Source organism: Anser anser (assembly GCF_964211835.1).
Source record: "Anser anser genome assembly, chromosome: 22".
Taxonomy (NCBI): Eukaryota; Metazoa; Chordata; class Aves; order Anseriformes; family Anatidae; genus Anser; species Anser anser.
Genome location: NC_139743.1, coordinates 6,415,922 through 6,431,142, shown reverse-complemented (window position 1 = coordinate 6,431,142; position 15,221 = coordinate 6,415,922). Strand labels below are relative to the sequence as shown.

At 45.2% G+C, this 15,221-nt stretch overlaps 1 protein-coding gene across 7 annotated transcripts in view; it reads left to right on the top strand.

The window, feature by feature from the left end:
- Positions 1–15,221, top strand: part of LOC310885368 (uncharacterized protein) — a 138,819-nt gene that overhangs the window by 98,403 nt on the left and 25,195 nt on the right. For all 7 annotated transcript variants that reach the window (XR_014574750.1, XR_014574751.1, XR_014574752.1 and 4 more), the window contains 23 exons: positions 254–433; positions 610–834; positions 1,134–1,260; positions 1,585–1,784; positions 2,435–2,647; positions 3,554–3,699; positions 4,245–4,372; positions 5,225–5,357; positions 5,669–5,801; positions 6,185–6,337; positions 6,727–6,853; positions 7,060–7,271; positions 7,987–8,149; positions 8,549–8,631; positions 9,404–9,564; positions 9,821–9,974; positions 10,343–10,530; positions 10,631–10,709; positions 11,202–11,333; positions 11,913–12,242; positions 12,588–12,697; positions 13,408–13,523; positions 14,709–14,823. Coding sequence is in view for 1 of the 7 variants with exons in the window: in XM_083808650.1 (XP_083664776.1) it covers positions 254–433; positions 610–834; positions 1,134–1,260; positions 1,585–1,784; positions 2,435–2,647; positions 3,554–3,699; positions 4,245–4,372; positions 5,225–5,357; positions 5,669–5,801; positions 6,185–6,337; positions 6,727–6,853; positions 7,060–7,271; positions 7,987–8,149; positions 8,549–8,631; positions 9,404–9,564; positions 9,821–9,974; positions 10,343–10,530; positions 10,631–10,709; positions 11,202–11,333; positions 11,913–12,242; positions 12,588–12,697; positions 13,408–13,523; positions 14,709–14,823 (3,608 nt within the window). In the remaining 6 variants the exon portion in view is untranslated. The remainder of the gene's footprint in view (positions 1–253; positions 434–609; positions 835–1,133; positions 1,261–1,584; positions 1,785–2,434; positions 2,648–3,553; positions 3,700–4,244; positions 4,373–5,224; positions 5,358–5,668; positions 5,802–6,184; positions 6,338–6,726; positions 6,854–7,059; positions 7,272–7,986; positions 8,150–8,548; positions 8,632–9,403; positions 9,565–9,820; positions 9,975–10,342; positions 10,531–10,630; positions 10,710–11,201; positions 11,334–11,912; positions 12,243–12,587; positions 12,698–13,407; positions 13,524–14,708; positions 14,824–15,221) is intronic.

The window sequence follows — 15,221 nt, the reverse complement described above, 5'->3', positions numbered from 1 at the left end:
AGAGAAGAGTCATATAACACTGTTGGTATGATATGCTGTTCTGTCAAAGGATGGAAATGTAGGAGAGCGTAAGACCAAAGCCAGTCTGCAAATATCTCTGTGTGCCATCTGCCAGAAGAGGGGCTGAAATTGTGGAGGTGGATCATAGACATACATGTGGTAGTTTAGGAAGGACCCAGGGAGGAAACAGAAGAAAAGTGTTCCAATTACAGTGAAAAGATGGCTCTTATAACCTTGGTTTTCTTTTTGTTAGGGGATTCAGAGGTCTATCCATGTCCCTCAGGACACTATTGCCTCGGAGGTAACGTCAGTGACCAAAGCAATCTCCTTGCACCTCAGAAATGCCCTCCGCACACTTACCGCAAACACCCCGGAGCTCAGAGTGTGACAGATTGCCAGCCATGTCCTCCAGGCTATCACTGCCCTTTATCAGGTAAGTGCCAGATGAAAGCCAACCCTCTCCCACCACTGGAGCGGATTACAAAACTCCCCAAGATGAGATAGGGAAGGGGAGAGGTAATTCATGTTCACAGTGAGCTTAGAGTTCTTCTCTAAAACACCTCCTGGCCATTCAGCCTCCCTTTCTTCATTCTTTTCTCTTTCTAACAGGTCTAAGCAGGTTTGAGGATTATCCGTGCCCCCTGGGATACTGGTGCCCTGGTAAAGGGGACGCTTTCCTTTGTCCACCTGGTACTTCCAGGAGCCAGCCGGGTGCAAAATCACTGGAAGAGTGTGGTCCCTGCTCACCTGGATACTATTGCCCAGACCCAGCACACACGGGGCTACCTAACAGCCAAGGAGTACCTTGTAAACCTGGCTTTGAATGCCCAGCAGGTGATGTAAACATGCACCTTGGTTTTCTTTATTTCCAGCTCTTTCTGAGTCCAGATAGGTGAACAGTGCACAGCGGGCATAAGTAATCCAGGGCTAGATACTCAGGTGTGTTAGCATTTCATGCTAAATGGCTAATTGGTTTGCAAAGGATCTATGTCCTTTAGTAAGCAATAGAAAAAGTGGAGTTTTTATGGACAGTAACACTTGATAAAGGCATCTTGCTCACTGTCTTCCCAACACATGCTCTCCTGTTCTGGGAATGTCACATAAATCAGTCTCTGGTTCCCCTTTTTCTCCAGGTTCAGTGAATCCAAAGCCTTGCAGACCTGGGTCATACTGTGGTGCTCACACAGCCGTACCTTCCGTGTGCCCTGCTGGGTATTACTGTCCTGAAGGCTCGTCAACATACAATAGCCCTGAGCAGCTGTAAGTACTTCATGTGTTTGGTGGAGCCAGCTTTAAGGGTTTTTTAAAACTCTGAATATTGTGAAATCTGCCTGTGATAAAACCTGAGTTACTGCTTCAACCACAGTTTTTGTGCATTGTGCAAAAGCAAAGGTATCTTCGTAATCACAGTTAGGGATTTGGTGACTGGTAGGACTGCATAGGATGATTTATGATTTGTATGAGTTAGCCTAAGCCCGGAACCAGAGGAGAATCGTTTTTAATTTTGCACTGGTGATTGAGTCCAGAAATCAGAACATTTTCAGAGACTTTTCTCCTCTCTTCCTGCCTTGTTTTGCTTTCCAGGTGTGTGTTTCCCTACTACTGCCCCCCAGGCAGTGCCCATCCACTGCCCTGTGAAGGAGGATTCATGGCCCTCAGCTTGCCCGGTCCAAGGGATTCATTTGAGAAATTCTGCAGAATCTGTGACGCAGGCAGCTATCGTAACGTCTCTGCCAGCGCTGCCCCCTGTCAGCCCTGCCCAGCAGGCTTCATCTGCCCACAAGGTAAATGGGGCTGCTAAGCAGAAGTAGTACAAGAAGTAGCTTGAATTGTAACCAGAAAGCTCTAAGGTCTGTATGGGCAAAGCTCTCGATCCTCTACAGTTTTAAATCCCTGGTGTGGGTGGAGGGGATGATCTCTCTGGCCCCTGTGATCCCTTTTTCCTCCAATTTTGTGACTCAGCTACAAGACCAGGAATTAATATATTACCAGAAGTGTGAACCTAGGTGTTCAAACCTTGTGGTGTGACAGCCAGTGCTGCATGGATCCTGCTGGGCAGGAGGGGAATAGCTTTACAAGCTTTTCGAGGTCTCCCCTGGTTGGAAACCTCTGTTAAGTTCAGTGATGTGTTAGCTCATGCTGTAAAGCGTGGAGGAGATCATGCCTACCCACTGTGGCCACTGGATTTGTCCAAAGAACTGGGACAAACAAGTCAAGACATTTAAATATAAATAAATTAAATTGGAAAATGTTGAATGGTGATTAATTTTACATGTCTGTATGTGTATGTGTTTTTATATATTTGCATGTAACATATAAAGGTGCGTGTTCATTTGTAACTGGAACAAATAAGGGGGTTTCTGTCTATCTTTTAACACTTGCTCAGTTCCATAAACAGTGTCTGTATCTGAGATAACCCCACCACTTTCTCTAGGCAGTGAGAGTTACCAGGAGAAGCCTTGTCCCAGCGGCTACTACTGCCCTCCCCTGGCATCTGCCCCTCTTCCCTGTCCCCCAGGGACCCATGGAAGCAGCAACTTTGCAAAGCAAGTAGAGGATTGTCAGGCCTGTCCTGCTGGCACCTTCAACCACCTTCCTGCACAGGCTGCCTGTTTTCCCTGTGGCAGCTCTTCTTCGTCGCAGCCTGGTGAGTTGCTGTTTGTCAGTGAAACTTGCCCTGCAGTTGAGAGAAAATCTAATAAGAAAATCACCCAGAAAAGTGATTCCTCCATGTGGTTTCCCCATGGACTGCAAGACATGGGATCCTCATGATGCTGTGTGTGCTAACAAGGCCCAGCTGCTCTTCCTGCCCCACCTGGAAGAAGGAGGATTGACTTCTCAAAGCTTTCTTTTGTCTCTTATCTTCTATTAGCCAAGGGGTTTTGATTTCATCTCCTTCAAAGGAAGGAATAGATGAGCAGCCCTACTAATTTGTGTTCTATCATTGCTTTGAAAGCAGTGGAGTACTTTTGCCTTTGCAGAGCTTGCAGTAAGTGTAGTTGTGGTTTTGAGCCAAAATTGGGCACTATAGCCATGTCTAACTGGGACCGTAATAAAGCAGGAAAAGACTGAAAAAGCGTAGGGGAGGAAGCTAAGTACAGTAGAGAATGCATATGCCTTACTCCATGTGTTGTGCAGTATTCTTCCAGCATTTCAAGCCAAGCGGTTTTGAGAGTCTTGAGGCACAGAGAAACTGCAGAGAGGAGCTCAGCAGCCTTGGCTGGGTCCTTATCCTGTCTGGCGGCTTAGCCTACACATTAACAGGGCTTGGCAAAATGCCATTGCTACAATTCCCAGCTGGGCCTTTCTGCATTTCTTGTTAAATGGACACTGCAGCAAATGGTTGTGCTGATGGAGCAAAGGCTCCTGCGGGCTTTCCTGTTGGCCTAACTCTGCTGTGCTAGAGGGACAGCAAACTCCAGGTGTGACTAAAACAAGCAGTGTGATTTGCCCAGAGTGTTCAGCACAGGAACTGCTCCTTTACTGTGAGCACAGTTTTTGCAAATTATATTCCTTACCCTGATTTCCACTTTAAATCCGACCCTTCTCTAAGGTGCTACCAGCTGTACCTGCCGTGGGCTGAACCGGGCTTTCCAGCAGTCAGATGCCTCCTGTATCTGCCAGGCAGGTTACATGTACTACGACGAGCGAGGCAAGGAAAACCCTGACGGCAACAGTGATCAAGACTGCCTACCTCAGGTAAAATCTGGCTTCAAAACAGTTATTGCATGACACACGGGAGAGGGAGAGTAGCTTGGTGCTTTTGGTGCTGGTTCTGAGTCTGTGGATGTGTGCGATCTGAGTTCAGTTCACTGAGCTGCTGCAGACACAAGCAAGCACTTCAGCTATTTTGTTCGCTAGCCTTGGCCCTTCCTTGTGGGTTAATGGCATTTGTCTTCTTTCACAGAATCTTGCAAGGCTAAATTCATTGAGGGCTGGAGGCAAAAGATACTTGGGTGCTAGGACAAGGGGGAGAAGCTAAGCATCTCAGACGCCAGATGCAGGAATTTAAGCCTCTGTATTTTCACTATGGAAACCTCCATTAGGGCTGGTTGAGGAATTTGGATGGAAAGTGAAATTGTTGTGATCTTTCTTCATGCTTTTCAAGTTGTCATTTAGCAACCGTTGCTGGATTGACATTATGTTGAACATCAGTGATGAGTGGAGGGTTTCAGCGATGCTGCTTCTCTGTTGAAACACTAGAGCTTGTCAGGTTTCACAGATTGGATGTCTTGGTTTTCTAGGTGGATGAGCTCTGTGCTCCTGGAGAGGTTCGTCTGGCATCTACACGCCAGTGCGTTTTTCCCGAGCAATATGACTGCTCTCCATCTTGTGGGCCTGCAGGTGGAGAGATTAATGCAGAGCTGGGCATGTAAGTCTCAGCCTAGCCTCTCATTAAGAAACACTTCACAATTAGTTCTGACTGGCTAAGTTACGGAGCCCATGAGGTAATTCCAGGGTAGGACCTGTGGAGATGTTTTTGAGAAACTTTCCATTGTTGGAGTTCCTTTGTGTGGAGATGCTGGCCTTCAGTCCTTGTTCATTGGCCTCACTCCTCTTCCTGTGTATTTAAAATTACCTAGTGATTTCTGTATGCTTGGGTGGAGACAACAGAATGGCCACCAAGTGACGATGTAAGAGTGGATAAAACTCACATTTTCTGAGGGAGATCTCTTCCACATATCTCAGATTAAGCCCACCTCAAGTGGATGATGACTTTGTTAGAGTTAGAACAGAACCAAAACCAGTTCTTATCCCCCCTTCTAACACTGACTGAAGCATTGAAACTAGTTCTTGTCATATGCTGCTTTTTTCTCTTCATGAATGAACTTCTGTATTGCAGAATCTCCTCCTGACATGCACAGCACAGACAGTTGGTGTGTTACAATTATACTCTGTTGCTTTCAACCATTTTATCAAGGCAGAACTTTGGGGAGGGATACATGACCCTCTACTCCAGACTGTAACTAATCCCTGGTAGAGAGTGGGCTATCACATTTTGGCCTATCATGTGTGGTCCTTGTGCTAAGGAAGAAGTATTAAATAACAAGCACAGTACTGGATGAGATGGACTGCGAGCTTGCTTTATCCTGTTTTCCATGACTATAGAGTAGGTCCACTTGTTGTGTAGATTGTAAGATACCAGGGCTAGCCTGACCCTCAGTATTTTGTAGCTGTTTGCTCGTGGATCATAAGCAAGCAGGACCTTTTTTCTGCTGTACAGATGTCACTGCAAGCAGTATGTCTCAGCTGAGGAGCTCTGTGACCAGTTGTGTTTGCTGAAAGCCCCACGGATCTCCTTGAGATTTGGCATCAAGAGAGAGCTGCTTCTGAGGATGAGTGAAGGAGAAGTCAGGGTAAGTGTGGATCATGTGAGAGCCTGGAGAGAGCCCTTAGAGATGACAGTTACATAAAGAGACCCCTGGGGGCTGATGGTACTGAAAGGTATGAAGCTGTGAGCAGAGAGAAGGGAGGCTCCTTATGTCTCATGGCCCAGAATACTGATCAGGCAGGATGGTGCCTTCCTGAGAAATGACAGGTCCAGAACTGTGGCAAGAAACCTCACTAGGAGCACTTTACCCAGCTGAATATAAGGTGTGATCACAACCAGGGTCTGAGCCCAGGGTTGATCCTGTCAGTGATCAGTGTTCCCCTTTGCTTTTAATAGGAGGTGGCAAATGTTCTGGGCCCAGACGACCATGTGCAGAAGAGCCAGCGGGTGCATTTGGTTCTGTTTAGCCCTGGTGGAGTGCTAGGTTTTATTGTCTCCAGCACAGATGTTTTGGATGCATTTCTCACAGGTAAGGTTTGAGAACACATCAGGGTGAACTGAGGTCCCAGCCGGGCTCAGCTGTCAATTTACTTTCAAGTCTGCACAGCAAGAGGACAGCAAGTTGGCACAGAGAGGGTATTTATTGTCAAATTAAGATTTTGGATTGATTTTGGCCTTCCAAATTTGCTAAAAGTAAACTTCCTTTGGTGACAAATCTGTTAGTATGTGTGCTGGCTCTCGATTCCAGTGTAATCCTGGTGCGTGGTAGTGTCACTTAGAGTAGAATTTGGGCTTGTGTGCTCAGACCATCCACAGATACAAAAGAGTTCTGCATTGACAAGGGCTGGGTGTTATCACATGCTGCTCATTTTCCAGAGTTGATTCTTATTTTTTTTCTGTTGCTTGTGGCAGGAGATTTTTCATCAGATCAGGTGCTACAGAAAGGTCATCAAGTGCAGAGGGCTTTCTTCAAAGATACCCATGCTTTGCCCCTTGTCCCTAACCCACTGGTATGTCTGGAAGCAGGAGACACAATCCTTTTCCAGCTTAGCATCGATTCTCACAGTGAGTGTTGCTTGGGTCTGTGTGCCCTTTGTGGATATATCGGCGTTCAGAGCAGTGACTGTACTTTTGGTAGCGCTGCATGTACGAGCACATTCCTTCACCTCCCAGGCTGTCTTGCCTTCAAGGGATTCCTCATCATTAGTCTAGGCTCTGCCAGTGACTCATCTGGTGTTTTTACATTTTGACTGGATTTCTGTAGGCTATAGATAATATATTTCCTCTGTTAGAAGAGTGTGTTTGCTGGGTAGTAAAGCACAGTTCAAACAAAGGAGCTGACGCTGTATGGCCCTGTAAAGCAAATGCAGTCACAAAGCACTTTGTGAGACCACCATCAGCTCTCCTAACTGAAGTGGGTCAAAGTTGCTGACATTGTGCTGAACTGTTCCCAGATCGCACATCCAGCCATTACCCAGTTTATCAGAAGCAGCATCTTTACAACAGCAACCCCAGCTGGGATTTTGGACCCTTCCGAAGGCTAGACCACCTCGTCCAGGAGACTCACCTCAACATCTCCTGGTAATATCTGGTGTGACTAATAGTGCATGTGTTAGGCACAGAAATTGAGAGCGAGTCTTTCACATAATTGCTAGGTCCTTGGCAGCAAACAGCATGTGCAAATACAGAAGTCTGGTGTGTTCAGGTCCATGTACTTAACTGTCATCACTGCTGCAGGCTAAAGGACACTTAGATCAACCTGTGCCTTCCTTCTTTCTCCCTTTTAGGTTTGCCCATGTTTTTCTGGAGTCTGGGACATATGTGTTCAGGGATAGGACCATTCAGGAACACTTCTTGATTGTGACTGTAAATGAAGCAAATGTGGGCTGCAGCCCCAGAAATGTGTCCTTCCAGCCCTCTTCTCTGATCCAGCTGGCCAGACACGGGGTTCTGAAGCACCAGGACCTGAACTTAGCTCCTAACTGGGCTGCTATCACAGGTACAGCCAAAATGCTGGGGGATCTTGAACTCTGATGCTTTGACATAACCGTCATTGTACCTGTTTGGGTGTGTTTAAACCAGCATTTCTTAAGAAACGCCATCAATCCACGGGCTTTGTTGTTTTTAATCCATTTCCCCGTCAGTTTTTCCTTCCCGAAGCTCACTGCTCTGTAGCCAAGAACCTGCTTGTGTAGGAGCAGAAGGGGGAGAGAGGGAAGGAGCAGTTGTGTTTCTACCCACACCCTGCTTGAAGAATTCAAGTAATTGAGGGCTTTGTTTCCCTTGGCATGAAAGCAGAAAGTGTCAGTATGTTTCCATGATAAACTAAACTGAAATTAAATGCATCATTTAAGAGTTCACTAAAGGCTAACCACAAGGGCAGTTAAGGTCTTTTCCCAAAGCCCTACCTCTCTGTAAGTGTTCTGCCTGTACCAGTCTCTTGTCCTTCAGAGAGAGGACAGCATAATGATGGAAATGAAAGCATGAGTCTTGGTTCTCTTCACTGCCTGCATGGAAAACGTTTTGTCTCCTTGCCTGTGCGTACCAGATCAGGGAGGGGAGGAGCAGAAGCCTGTGTAATGAAGATGAAACTTGCTAAATGTTGGTTTCTGTGGGAAGGAGAGCATTTAGTAAAGTGTAAAGGGAGACAGTGCTATTGACACAAACTGGTTCCTATGTTTCTCACTTCTTGCCATCCCTTGTGGCTTCCCCAGCGGTGCTCTTTGTTCTGGGCTTCTTAATTGTGGTGCTGACAACCCTGGCTATTGTGCTACAGCCCACTGTCCCCATCCTTAACCCCCTGAAGAGCTGGAAGCCACGGTGGAGGAGCCTGGGTGAGCCACACATCTCCCCAGAGTACGTCCTTCTTAAAGACAGGTAAGCTGCCTTTGGGTGGTAGATAAGCAGCAGCCCACACCTCGATAGTACCAAATCCTGTCCTGTTGCACTTCCTGACTCCTTCAGTCCCCAGGGCTGGACTCCTGGCCAGGAACATAATAGATTGAGTTTCTGGCTGCGTGGGAAGTTTCTTGGTGTTCCCCAGCAGTGTTTCAGCTCTCTTTCAGCACAGTGTATGGCAGCTCTACCATGCCCTCTGCACAGAGTACTGTTGTAAGAACTACCTGACCTAGGCTTCCTCTGTTTTGAATCTAGACAAAAAAAAAATGTTCTTCTGCTTGAACTAAGGTAGTGATAGTGCAGTGTCTGATTTGACCAGGGTGAATGTGTATGTCAGACACAGAGATGCCCTTCACCAACTTCTGTCCTTGCCTCTAGCCTGCAGTACTATCAGACACTTGGCCCTCATGGTTCTGGAGAAGATGCTGGCTTTGAAGAGAAAGGAGCTGCACATAAGGAAGGTGAAGTGATGTGCCATCCCCAGCTGTTTTCCCATTCCTTCTTACCACTTACTCCCCATTCTGTGTCTTCTGTTAGCCTGGTATGATAATTTTGGTACCTGCTCACCTAGAAATATGTGCACACATGATCACAGGCACTTTTACTGCTCTGCACTTGTATGTAGACATTTACACACACGTCTTTTTATTTTAGGTTCGTTTAATCTCTTCAGCTGGGGACTGTAACCTCCTATCATTGGAATGAATTAGCGTTTTTTTTTCCTAGAAGGTAGGAGGACAAGTGGCTAGCTCTGAAAAATAGTTTGGAGCAAGAGTGGGTTCAAGTGATTAGCGAAGAAAAAAAGATCTTTAAAAAAATTCCCTGGGTTATTCTGATGTTTATTCTATTCTCTGAATGCATGTGATTCGTGAGCCTAAAAAGGCCTTCGATGACCTCATCTTGGCAATTTCAGGATGTTCAGGAGCCCAGTAGATGGCACTATCTAGTGGTGCTGAGAACAGTTCATGGAGAAACTACCACTCACAGCTACAAATCTGGTAGAGAAGTAGCACCCTGACAGTTTACTGGACAAGTTAGAAGTTGATAGTAACGCTCCGTCATCCTCCCCCTTACTAGGGAATGAGACCTTTTCTTACATGTCTTGCCTATTCATGGTATTTACTCTCAGTACACAAAACACTGTTACCTCCTATGGATAGTCAGTGCCCCTTGGGCGGAAATAGAATAGATTTGTGGCCAGTGGTCAAGCTTGAGACTTACCTCGTGTTTCAGAAGAGTGTTTTGCAGTGAGAGATCTGGAGGATTTCAGTGTTCGCACCCTGTATGATAAGCTGGAGGATCAGAATTTGCACCTGGCATCTCAGCTGGCAAAACACAGGATGGACGTGCTGGTGTTTTACAATGGAATCAGACAGCAGATTCAAGGTCTCATGGTCAGTGTGAAGAAATAATTGAGGGAAGGGGAGTCTTGGAACTGTGAAACTTGTGAGATGGATGGTTCCCCTGAAGTGGGGAATGATAGGTCTTACTCCCCACTGTACCCTATTTTAATTTTATTGTACACTAATTTTTTTATTGTACCCTAGCATAAAATAGTTTGTGCTAGTCTCTGTTTTGATATGAGAGCAAGACAGTGAAATGAATGGATTGTGAGGCTTGCAAAGTAAAATACTACTTTGTTGTAAACAGGACATGGTGCAAGCACTGGACTCTGGAGGCCAGAAAATCTTTGCCAAGCGAAGGATTTGTGGGCATAAACCTGCAGAGAGCAGCTGGGCAGCAGTGGGCGTTGAACCATGTGATGAGCACTGTAGCAGCAACTTCCAAGCAGTAGGGCACACAGGTGAGAGAAAGGCCAGAGCAAGAGAGAAGTGGAGCGGGAAGGAAGAAACAGTGGAATGGTTAAAAAAAGGCATGTCTCGTACGGATGAGCTTGTGTCTTCCAGTGTTGTAATTCTTGAAGAGTTGACAGCCTGTTGACAGAATACAGGTCTGTCAGCTTAGGCATGGGTGAGCACAGAGTTACAGCACCTCCCAGAAGTCCAAGCCTAATGAGTATGGCAGTGTCTGGTCATCTTCTTAGGAGGCATCTTGAAGCTATCGGGGAGAAGTTTCAGAGAAAGGTTCCTGCTCTTGTTTTTGCTCTGGTGATGACAACTTGACAGATGGTTCTGTAGAAGTCCAATTTAATTGCTTATTGGATTCTGTTAGGTGCACCGTGGCAAGAGGCAACGGAGTTAATGAAAGCTCTGGAAATCCTGCTTAGGAGAGCTCAGCACAAGAATATCTCTGTGAAACAAGAGATGGAGCAGCAGGTCCAAGGACAGGATGCGCTGGCAGTTATACCCTCACTGGGCAGCCTGGCCAGTGAAAGTAAAGCAGAAGTAGGGGAAGGGCAGGTGAGTTGCAGGTGTCTGTTGCAGGGCCCTCTCTCACCTTTCTGCTGTTTTTTTCCACCTGCCCATTTCTTTAACTCTTGGGCCCTCTTTTACCCCACAGGATTGTGAGCTGCTTCAGCAATGTGAGCTTTTCCGTAGAAAAGGTGCTCTTTTCAGCTTCCCTGGACATGACGAACGTGGTGAGTATGCCACTTGACAAAGGTCACAATAGAAGGCTGACTCAGTGAAGCCCGGGTTAAGAGAGGATCTGTATTTTGTCAACAGAGCAAATGTATAATTACCTTTCCCCATTTATGCTATTTTTACTCGCACATAATTCTTTTCATTGAGGTGGATAACTGGAAAGTTCTCCGGTTTAGTAAAGCTACTTCTGTCCCCTCTGTTCCTCAAAAAGAGGGAACCTAAGAATCTTTGATCCCCATAGAGCCCTTTATACCTCTAGATTAAGCAACCACCTGGAGGGAAGAGATTGAGTGTCACTATGCTTATTAAGTGTTAATATGAGGAGGTCAGGAAAATTCTACACCATAAGTTCTGTGACCCTCACAGCTTCCAGACACGCATTCTCTCTGCTGAATGAAGTATTCCTTCAGCAGCATGTTTATTGCAGTCATCCAGCCATGAAGAGCTTCTTCTAGTTTCGGGTGTTATAAGTGTCCCCCTGTTTTTAGATCCCCAGCTGGCTTACCTGACTGAGCTGGAGGTGGAAGGCCTGATAGCAGCTTCCCCCCTTGCCACGACTCTGTGTGAGATCAAGCAAGCTTTGGTGAAGCTGCAACAACCTTTAGACCTTCGTAATCCAGGTAACAAAGCTTAGTCTGTATTGCAGCTTCTGTTTCCCTATAGGGGATAGAATATAAGATTATAAGACTGGGTGGAAAGACGCCTCTCATCCTTGCTGTCTTGGTAAAGCATTTGCACACAAAAATGTCTGCTGCTGAGCTGCCGGTCATTAGAAGGAAGTCACCAGAAGACTAATAAGCCAAACGAAGTGCTTGAATAATTCACATGTGTAGACTGGAAAGGCCAGCTTGCCTGGCATTTGGCATCAGGGAGTTCTAAATCCTTCTGTAAGCAGAAGGAGAGGAAGTTCCAAGTGGCAGGCCAGGTTTCCTCTGCCAGCCTTTTCGAACAACTCCCAAGTAGTTACTGGCATGTTTAGGGGGCTGGGCTACCAGTGCACCCTCAGACAGTGTTGTGATGGAAAAGAAACCGTGGCTTTGGAGCCTTGTACAGGGCATGGCATGGGGCTGCGGCACAGTGAGCAGACAGCAGGGAAGGAGTGAATAAGAGGTGGCAGACAGCTGCCATGTGCAAGAGGACAAGATGGAGCATTCAGCTGGCTTAATATGTACCGCAACAGCTGTTTTCCTCCTTTTCAGAGAAATGTTTAAGTGACGGTTCCTCAGAAGATACGAGGAGTGCCCTCATCCCCACAGACCTGGCCAGTTTGTCACCTCACCAGTTTGTGGTGTATCGCTTTGGCTGTGCAGTGGTGCACCTGTTAATCGGGGCCTGCTCGTGCCCCGCTTTCATACTCGCACTGGCTCACTCAGTTCCTGCCCAAAGTCCAGGCCAAGAGCTTCTCCCAAGCCCTGGGGACTGCTACTATGACACCACCACGAAGTACCTCTACGTACGTGCAGCGAGGCTGGAAGATGCAGGGGAATTTACTGCTATCCTGCTGAACGCTGTGGCATGGATCACAGCAGGTACAGGCGTGATGAGGAGTGTGTAGGCTGTGGGAGAGGCGGTGTCTGGTCTTCACATTGGTTCTGCATGTGGGAAATGACACCTTGTGTTGAGATACATAGGTAAATAGGGGGGTCCTGTTCCCAAAAGCAGTCAGGATTTTATGAAACCTAGGAGCATCAGTTTGTTTTTTGGGTTTTTGCTTTTTTTGTGTGTGTGTCAAAAAACTTCTGTGTCATGGATAAGGGGTATACTTGTACATCTTAAGTGTGCAAGAACAGGAAGAAGAATTGCCTCTTTGATGTTCTGACTTAAAACAGTCTTGATGTCAACAGATATGTCCTGTTCCTTTTCCTTCGCTTTAGGTTGTCCCTCAACTGGTATCGGTCATTCCTGCTTTCTGATGAAGCTCAACAGAGCTATCGTGGCTCTTGCCAATGCCTTTTTCCAGCATTCATGGGGGATAGCAGAGAAGGTAAATGTGGTGATTTCCTCTAACGGCAGCAACTATCTAGCCTGCAAATCTGGAAGCCAGGAGGCAGAAGCAGTATAAAATGATTTGATTTTTTAGGAACTGGGGGATTTTCTGACTGAGCCTGAGCATGATCTTTGGCTTTGTCTAGAATTTTTGGTATTACCCTGATTTTATTTGCAGTCAGCAGTTTGAGTTTCTTTGAGATACACCCTTCTAATATGCAAGAAAGAAGCGTAAGAAAGCTAGAATTCTTTTTAACGAGAAGAGGCATCTTGTGATTAGGTGTTATTGGGCAGGAATATTTTCTCCATTGTGTAAGGCAGATTTCTACTACACGTTTTTCCCCACTTCTACATCCAGTGCATTTAGGGATGTTAACATTAAATAGACATTCATTGTATGAAGCAAGGAATGGAAAGTTTCTTTAGGTGTACAGAGTTTAACGCCTCCTTGAAAGCGGATTCTTCAGCACTGCTTGTGAACATCTAGTTCAGTAAAGAATTAAGATCTATAGTTACAGCTAGATCTCAGCTTGGCAGGATAGTTGATGACCAGAAATTCTTCACTGGAAAGTAACCACTTTTTGTCAGTTTTACTAACTAATTAGGTTGCAAAACTTACTGGATCATGTTTGGGGTAAAATCATCTCTGGAATTGTGATGTTCTATGCAATATTTGGGTGTTTGGTTTTTTTTTGTCTCCAACTTCAGGATTCTTCAGGAGGTTGCTTAGCTGTTCCTTTTGACCCTCAGACAGTGCTCAAAGAACTTGTCAGCATCAGAGTATCACCGCTCCCATGTGTCAAGGAAAAAGCCCCAGAAAAGAGGTAAAACACATCAACAGATTGCTGCCAGAGAAATAAAAGTGTTCATACTATGTAGAATGATTTACTTTGTCTTTCTAGACAGTGGATATGTTACTCTTCTGTTTTGGGTGGCAACACATTGTTTCTATCAAAGTTTGTGTTTCCCAACATCCTGTTTTTTCTGCTCATGATCTGGAGTCCTGAATCAGCTTTGCTGTAGTGGTACAGATTCAGGATTCCATTATGAAGACCAATTTCATCATCTGGCTTTTAAGCTCTAGGAAAGTCATTGACCAGTGCCTCAGTTTCCTTTTTTGCAAACCTGTTTCTATGTTTTTTAACGCAGGAATGGGTTAAACAGTGAAACAGACATCGGGATTTCTGAACTGGTGTCTTTGTTGTGAATATGAGCAGGACAGAAAGAGAATGGCATAACAGCTTACTTTGGGAACTAAAGTCTTTTATCATAAATAGAAAAGATAGCTATTCTAATGAAAAGTCAGCTTTAAGTCTCTCATTTAATAGCAAAGTCATATGCTACTAGAGATAGAGAAAAATATTTGATGGAAATGTTTTCATATGTTCTAATACAAATTGCTTCGTATTCTGCTGCAAAACTATTACTGCAGCTGACACTTTTCTCCTTCCAAATGCTGGATTCAGTTCTGGTCAGTTACCTGCAATCATTTGTTTCAAGTATTCTTCAGGCATATAACTGAGGCAGAGAAATCCCTTTTGCTAATCATAGAATCATTAAATGGTTTGGGTTGGAAAGGATCTTTAAAGATCTAGTCCAACTCCCCTGCCAGGAGCAGGAACACCTCATACCAGATGAGGTTTCACAAAGCCCTGTGCAACCTCATCTGGAACGCTTCTTATTTGGGCAACCTGTTCCCGTGCCTAATCAGCCTTGTGGTAAAAAATATCTTTCTAATATCAAATCTGAATCTAGCCTCTTTCAATTTGGAACCATTACCCCTTGTCCTATCCCTACAGAATGTGGCAAAAGGTCTTTCACTGTCTAATCTACCAGACTTACTTGGAGATATAGGATGAGACAGTTCACAGTGCTACCCTGTATGTTTGCCTGCCTGCCTGCCTTCCTTCCTTCATTCTTTCCATCCTTCGGAAAAGAAATAGATAAAATATGGGCTGTACTTCTGTGATTCCTTCTGGCAATTCCTGTCATGTTTATTTCCCAATTAGGGTGTCTAGTCTGGAAAAGTACCAGGCCCTTAAGCTGCAAGTGGAGACGCAGGACAGGATGGAAAGTTCTCAGAAAAGTGACTACAACTGGATGTTAGATTCCTCTGCTGTTAAGGTCAGTCATTCATTTTACTAGTTTTTCTCTGACAGTCATCCATCAACATCTCTAAAACTTTCCCTGATATTTTGAGTGTGCAGGGGGAAAAAAAAAAATCTCTAGTGTTTAGGAAGTTAAGAATTTCTGTTTTCTCTTTTAACTCTCACCCTATGCACAATGATGATAGTCATCAAAGGTCTCAAATTATGTGTATTGATTTAATACAGACAGTCTTTAATACAGAGAGTCGGTTCAGAGTCTTAATTTCAGAAAAGTATGAAGTCCTTATGCTCTAGAAATTAAGTATGAACACCTAAACTTTTTAGTAATTTTTTGACAATCTTGTTCAACCTCAATCTGACAGACACATTACATCGATTGGCCAATGTCTGCAAAACAACAGCATCACCTCTGCA